Source organism: Battus philenor, unplaced genomic scaffold (assembly GCF_028537555.1).
Source record: "Battus philenor isolate CCGP_79_NKW_IND1 unplaced genomic scaffold, ilBatPhil1.0.hap1 SCAF_29, whole genome shotgun sequence".
NCBI lineage: Eukaryota > Metazoa > Arthropoda > Insecta > Lepidoptera > Papilionidae > Battus > Battus philenor.
The window spans coordinates 6,869,033-6,877,211 of record NW_027181692.1 but is presented as its reverse complement, the minus strand read 5'-3'; the positions used below and the strand labels follow the sequence as shown (position 1 = coordinate 6,877,211).

Genomic DNA, 8,179 nt, shown 5'->3' with positions numbered 1-8,179 from the left:
CATTTTCATTTTATAGACCCCCGAATTTTTTTTTCGCTGACGTAGACCCCTTGCAGGTTGTCATAGACCCTTAGGGGTCGATATAGACCACTTTGGCAATCACTGGTTTAGAGGGTTCTGTAACACGTGCTTTGTAATATTATGATAACTTTTTTTTCAAATACATAGGATTTTTGTATAGGTTCTACAATCACACTGCCCATGCCCATAGACATATACACAGATTATAATTGAATACTCGTTTCACAGATCAAAAATGGAGTTGAAATCACCAAAAGCGAAAAAAAAGTCGAAGCACGCGTGGAGGAAGATACTGGAGACACCTTTACTGCTGTTACTTCTCCTCGGTACTTCCAGTTGTGACATTGACGTTAGTGACATTGACGCACCTGTCAAATTTGACAGCGCGAACAGTTCAGTTTTGAACGGCCATTTAAGGCTAAGGCATCGTCGCTTTCAGCCAAACGGGAGTGATAAAATTCTAAGTGACATAAAGTACTTGCGGCGTCATTTAAATAAAGAGATTGTCAATTTTGTGATGATGGATGTGCTAGTTGACGGAGAGATGGAGAAGAGAATACATTACAACGGCATCACCGCGAAGGAAACCTCTGTCGGAGGTGATGGGTATGTTGCTTTATTTTGTTTTAACATCTTTTAAATGTTATAGCATTATATATAAATGTAGTCTTCACTCGACAAACTACAAACCATTTCTAGATTGTACCTTTTTCGTGGAAAAATAATAATTGTAGACAGGGGTAGCTCTAGCTCGTGTAGAGCCCGTGTTCAAAGAAATCCTGGCGCCCCCTGGGCCTGACCCCCTCCCCCTGCAGCTCTAACTTAATATTTATACATAATATTATCGTCCAAATTTTCTCCATATGGAATGTAACAATTGTCACTGGATATTCGTCAGAGAGAAAATTAAAAAAAAAAGTTGCCATTGGAAATATATATATACAGCCATCGATGAATTCAAATTAAACTTTATTGTTTTAACAGATATATATGTGTTAAGTTTCATTATTAAAATTGTGAACTTATTGACATAATATTTAAAAAATTCTTATAACATTTAAGTCATACATAAAAAATATTTACAGTTACAACGTTTATTACGCTGATTTCAATATATATGTTGGTACATATATAATAAGTGTATATTATAGAATACATGTAGTTTTCTTTAGTATCTAAACTAGGTCTAGCCTGAAAATTCAGGTGGACATGTGTCTAGTCCAGAAAGCAAGAGGTATTCTTCTGTAAATACCTCTTTCAGTAGTAATTGTAGTTTATAGTACTCTGGTACCTGAACAGGTTTAAGGTCAAGGAGATTTCCTCTTGTACCTGTGACCCGGAAGTAGATCAAATGGTGGAAGACCTGGAGACCGAGCCGTCCCATATTTGGAAGACTCCGCTTTTATCGAGGTAGAGTCAGGGAAAAAGATGAGAAAGAAGAGAGATGAAAAAGAAGAGTGAGGAATTATTGGCTCCAAAAAATCTGTGATAAATAGTAACAAATAGCATATATATAAACTTATATATATATATATATAATGTAAGGAAAATGAAAATGTAAAATAGCGTAAACAAATATACAGAACTGATTATTCTGTGATATTTAATAGAATCGGGCGTTATTTTCCGGAAGTCAATTCTAAGTAAGAAAAGGGACCAATATTTAGCCACTTCCGCACATGCAGCGGCAGTCGTGCAACAAAGTGCACCGCCCGCCAGCCCGCTGATATATGCGCATGCGGCAAACAATGCGAAACACAACTACCAACATTAAATCACTGAACACAGAGTGCTCTCTGTGTTAAGCACTAATCGGTGTAATATAACTCCTGAAGATGCCCCGTGGAGGGGTGAAACACGTGTCAAGAAGCTAAATATTGGTTCATTTCTTACTTATTCTGTGATATTTGAAGAACGAGGCGAATGAAGTGAGACGATGAACGAACGCAAAATTAGTACGGAAATGAATGAACGAAAATTGTAGAACACTAATCGGTGTAACATAACTCCTGAAGATGCCCCGTGGAGGGGTGAAACACGTGTCAAGTGGCTAAATATTGGTCCTTTTCTTACTTATTCTGTGATATTTGAGAATCGAGGCGAATGAAGGGAAGCGATGAACGAACGCAAATTTAGTACGGAAATGAATGAACGAAAATTGTAGAACACTAATCGGTGTAACATAGCTCCTGAAGACGCCCCGTGGAGGGGTGAAACACGTGTCAAGAGGCTAAATATTGGTCCTTTTCTTACTTATTCTGTGATATTTGAGGAACGAGACGAATGAAGTGAGGCGATGAACGAACGCAAATTTAGTACGGAAATGAATGAACGAAAATTGTAGAACACTAATCGGTGTAACATAGCTCCTGAAGACGCCCCGTGGAGGGGTGAAACACGTGTCAAGAGGCTAAATATTGGTCCTTTTCTTACTTATTCTGTGATATTTGAGGAACGAGACGAATGAAGTGAGGCGATGAACGAACGCAAATTTAGTACGGAAATGAATGAACGAAAATTGTAGAACACTAATCGGTGTAACATAGCTCCTGAAGACGCCCCGTGGAGGGGTGAAACACGTGTCAAGAGGCTAAATATTGGTCCTTTTCTTACTTATTCTGTGATATTTGAGGAACGAGACGAATGAAGTGAGGCGATGAACGAACGCAAATTTAGTACGGAAATGAATGAACGAAAATTGTAGAACACTAATCGGTGTAACATAGCTCCTGAAGACGCCCCGTGGAGGGGTGAAACACGTGTCAAGAGGCTAAATATTGGTCCTTTTCTTACTTATTCTGTGATATTTGAGGAACGAGACGAATGAAGTGAGGCGATGAACGAACGCAAATTTAGTACGGAAATGAATGAACGAAAATTGTAGAACACTAATCGGTGTAACATAGCTCCTGAAGACGCCCCGTGGAGGGGTGAAACACGTGTCAAGAGGCTAAATATTGGTCCTTTTCTTACTTATTCTGTGATATTTGAGGAACGAGACGAATGAAGTGAGGCGATGAACGAACGCAAATTTAGTACGGAAATGAATGAACGAAAATTGTAGAACACTAATCGGTGTAACATAGCTCCTGAAGACGCCCCGTGGAGGGGTGAAACACGTGTCAAGTGGCTAAATATTGGTCCTTTTCTTACTTATTCTGTGATATTTGAGGAACGAGACGAATGAAGTGAGGCGATGAACGAACGCAAATTTAGTACGGAAATGAATGAACGAAAATTGTAGAACACTAATCGGTGTAACATAGCTCCTGAAGACGCCCCGTGGAGGGGTGAAACACGTGTCAAGAGGCTAAATATTGGTCCTTTTCTTACTTATTCTGTGATATTTGAGGAACGAGGCGAATGAAGTGAGGCGATGAACGAACGCAAATTTAGTACGGAAATGAATGAACGAAAATTGTAAATTGAAAGAAGAGGAAAGATAGATCCTAGAATGAATGTCTGTCATTCAGGATAAACATAAAAAAGGATCTGAAAAAGAAAGTAATAAGAACCCTGTCGCAAACATGATCGGTATACGAGAGATCTGAAGTCTGAAACCTATAAATATATTTATTGACATTTAAATTATTTATATATGTACGAGAATGAAAAAGAGAAAAAAAAACTTAATTAGACCTGTCACCGCGTGTTCTCGTGCGTTCAAATCACACAACCACTTAAACTTCATTCTAATTTAATCTATTTATCAAACGCAAACCGTTTCGTGTCAATTAGCGACCGCAGCCGCCATCTTGTAAACAATGGCGCGAGAAGTCCCTTCGTAATTTGAACTTTGATATACAACGTACAACTGAATGGTTCACTTTAAAAAAACGCTTATTTAAATATCACGCATATATAAACGCTATAACAAGCTTCAAATAATTCAACATATCGCTAATTTACCGTCAATTTTATGATTAAATAAAGTAATGCTATACGAAGTGTGAATTATATATGATTATCACGGGAATGAAACCTGCGATTTCAGATCTTACATCTATGATATCACACTACCATCGTCGGCTACTAATAAATGTACTAAATATAGATCAGAGTTCCCCAAACTTTTTTGTGTCGTAGACCCCTTGCCATGTTTTTCCGTGTTGGGTAGACCCCCTACTTACTCGATATTGATTTCCTGTAAATTAGTGTAGTGAAGTTTAGTGTTAAAAACTTAAAGTGAAAACCCATGTTAATTTATACATTTATTAATTGAATTTAAATAAAAACTACTCAAAATAAAATTTTGTATCTGTATAATATATACGTTTTGATATTATAAGATAGTATGATGTAAGTAAATAGGTACTATCAGTGTGTGTGTTGAGATCCACTATCGTGGACCCCCATTTTCATTTCATGGACTTCCAAATTTTTTTTCGCTGACGTAGACCCATTGCAGGTTGTCATAGACCCCTAGGGGTCGATATAGGCCACTTTGGGAATCACTGATATATATTGTCGACGGGACTAACAAGAAAGCTCAAAGCTCAAAGTCATCTAGAGGACAAACGAATCAAAAATGAGAAGAGAAGTGGTATTGGGGAAAGTACATCGCTGGTACAACCATTGTACGTTGGGGTCGAAAGTTTCTCACAATGAGCCTGTAGATACCGCGTGGGCAGGGTTCCCACTAGGTGGACCTATGACATAGTTAATGTCGCGAGATATCACTGGGTGTGGGCAGTGTGGGATTGGTCATCTTGGAGGTGTATTCCTTGCAATGGTCGTCCACCGGCTGAAGAGAAGACACATGACCCTTGCACCAACTTATATAATGCTAACAAGTAAATCAATTGTAAAAAATAACTGTAACACAGTTTAAAAATATAAACATAATGTCATAGCAATAACCGCGTTGAATATTAATCTTCATTTACCATTTGGCAGCGTTTCCGATATTCAAAATGGCTGCCATGATCGCTTAGCAACATGTGAATTGTGTTTAATCTATATTTAAATGATGAACGATCTTAAATAGAAGTAATAAATGAAGACAATCACAGTACCGGCTGCCGTTTCGTCCCAAGTGTTCCCCAACACGATCAATTTGCAATTTAAAATTAACCATTTTAAAAAAACAACATAGCTTCGCATCTTGGCATGGCGTGGGTACGATGTTTTTGTAGTCTGTTCCATTACTATCTTATAAACTCTCTTATATATGCGATATTAAACCTTATCTCCTTGAAATACGTACCGCAATATCTGCATATTTATTTTTGCAATAAATTGACAGACGCCGTGTGCATTGTACCGTGAATTCTATCGAAAATAAAACGCATTCATTTGATTTAGGATTTCATCTGACATTTCATAATTTCGCGCCAGAAATTACGTCACATTTAAACTTAATAATGGCGGCCATTTTGAATTACACATGTTTTGTTTTTAATTTCTTTCTAACAATATTTTTTATGAAGTAAATAATTTAAAATGTAATTAAATTGGACAGATACAAAATATTGTTTATTTAATTTTATATATTAATAAAGACTAAAAAATACCAAATAGCACATACAATAGATAATACATACATATCGGCATGATCAGCGTCTTTGACATCTGCCAAAGTTTCTTATATCTTTTAAAAAAAATTAAAAGTATTTACTTGACTATCGTGAAATACATATAAAGCAACATTTACTATATAACAGGTTGTCAAATATCTCCCTTCCGCTTTTTTGCTCTTTATTCAATGCTTTATAAAAAGTGTTACAGTGATCGGATTTAGTTCAAATATGCGCCGTTTTGTTCGATAATCTGTTTTCATCTAGACGGCAATTTCATAATACCTCCCTCGTAGAAGCCCCCCTCCTTATTTGCGAAGAACTCGGACAGCCACTTTTCACAAACCTCTTTTGAGTTCAACTTTACACCACCAAGGGCGTTCACCATGGACAGGAACAGGTGGTAATCACTTGGCGTTATGTCCGGGCTATATGATGTATGTGATAAAACCTCCCATCCAAGCTCCCGTAGCTTCTGACGAGTCATCAACGAAGTGTGTGGTCTGGCGTTGTCCTGGTGGAACACTACACCCTTCCTGTTGGCCAATTCTGGACGCTTCTGGTCGATCGCCTGCTTCAAACGGTCCAGTTGTTCGCAGTAGATGGTAGAATTAAGCGTCTGGCCATATGGGAGCAGCTCATAGTGGATGATTCCCTTCCAATCCCACCAAACACACAGCAAAACCTTCCTGGCCGTCAATCCCGGCTTGGCCACTGTTTGGGACGATTCACCGACCTTCGACCACGACCGTTTTCGCTTGATATTGTCGTATGTGATCCATTTTTCGTCGCCAGTCACCATGCACTTCAAGAATGGGTCGAGTTCGTTCCGTTTCAGCAGCATATCGCAGGCGTTGATTCGATCCAGAAGGTTTTTTTGCGTCAAATCATGCGGCACCCAAACATCAAGCTTTTTTTGTATCCAGCCTTCTGCAGATGGTTTAAAATGGTTTGGTGACTAACTCCCATCTCTTGGGCGATGTCACGAGATGCCACATGCCGGTCTAACTCGATGTAGTCCATGATTTGATCGGTATTTGTCGTCACAGGTCTTCCGCCGGCTGGCTTATCCATGGTGTCGTTTTCGCCGGCTCTGAATCGTCGAAACCATTCCTCCGCGGTTCGAAGTGATAGAGTACCATCCCCTAAAACACCATTAATCTCACGGAACGTTTCTCTAGCCGATTTGCCTTTAACGAAGGAAAACTTTAAAATAGCGCGAATTTCGGCGTTAGTGAACTCCATGTTTACACGTCTATAACTGTTGAACGCAATATCCAAACTAATCATGCATAGCGTCGTTTTGTAGGTTATGTCAAGACCTTTCAAATTATGTATAGTATTGCCAGATACGAGCTCTGTAGCGCTTTGTACATAGCCGCGAAATTCAAAAGACAAAAAGGCGGAAGGGAGATATTTGACAACCTTTTATAACATATATTCATAGCTTTGTTCGCATATATAATTAAGTTCCACTAGATATTTTACACCTTCCGTTACTTAATTTTAAATCTAAAATTAAAAGCATAAATAAATAAATCTTATTACAGCATTCAAGAGTTTTTAGTTGATCGTTATATGTGAAACCAGTTTTGTTGACTCATTTACATGATTTATATTATAATGTACATATCAAAAATTGTTAAATTTTACTTAAAAGAGTAACTGTTGATTTCCTGGCAGGCTCCAAGTCAATGGTAGCTTGCAGCTTATAATGTTAAAATAATCGACATTTCAAAAGCATGTCTACTTAAATAAAGAGACTTAGACACTTGTTGACATGACAGATGTTGTTGTCTTAGTTAAGATTTATCAAATTAAACCTTCACCTTCTTTTCAGCTGACAGACATCCTTCTCAAGGCATAGGTTTCCGTTCTGACAGTTCCTGCTCGCATCTAGAAACTTCACACTATGTCAGTTCACCAAATGGAGGGCTTTCCCATACAGCTGTTAAAGCTGAATTTAAATAAATTCCCCTCGTTTTTTCAACGATACGAAACATAGCACACATGAGGATCCCGTAGGGCGCTATACACCGAACACATATCACACCCAAGAGTAAAAAAAGGACCAATATTTAGCCACTTCCGCACATGCAGTGGTAGTTGTGCAATAAAGTGCACCGCCCGCCAGCCCGCTGAAAAATGCGTATGCGGCAAACAATGCGAAACACACAACCGCCACCGCCAAATTACTCAACACGTGTTTCACCCCTCCACGGGGCATCTTCAGGAGTTATGTTGCACCGATTAGTGCCAAACACTGAGTGACTAAATGCTAAACATTGGTGCTTTTCTTACTTAGGATAGACTTCCGCAAAGTAACGCCTGATTCCAATAAATATCATACTCAAGACTCTGTCGCCCGCAACTAAGGGTCAGGGTTGACCCGTGTCTCCCGAGTACTACTCCCTTTGTAAACCTACACTATACAGTCACAACACTACACCAATACCTCGCTTTGCGTCCTATTGGTCTCAGCTCTCGAAGGCGATATTGCAGTTGTAAATATTCCAGCACTCAGGAGCGGCGCCGCCCCGTTGAAAAACTCCAGCATTCATAAAGTGACGGCACCGGATCGTGGTAAATAAATGTACACCAATACCTCGCTTTGCGTCGTTTCGTTTTGTGTTTTTTTCGAA

The 8,179-nt window shown here is 38.8% G+C and overlaps 1 protein-coding gene across 2 annotated transcripts in view; it reads left to right on the top strand.

Moving 5' to 3' along the window:
* Positions 1-256: 256 nt before the first annotated feature.
* LOC137926274 (uncharacterized) overlaps positions 257-8,179 on the top strand; it is a 122,661-nt gene continuing 114,738 nt past the window's right edge. For both annotated transcript variants that reach the window (XM_068769868.1, XM_068769869.1), the window contains exon 1: positions 257-627. In XM_068769868.1, the coding sequence (XP_068625969.1) occupies positions 257-627 (371 nt within the window). The remainder of the gene's footprint in view (positions 628-8,179) is intronic.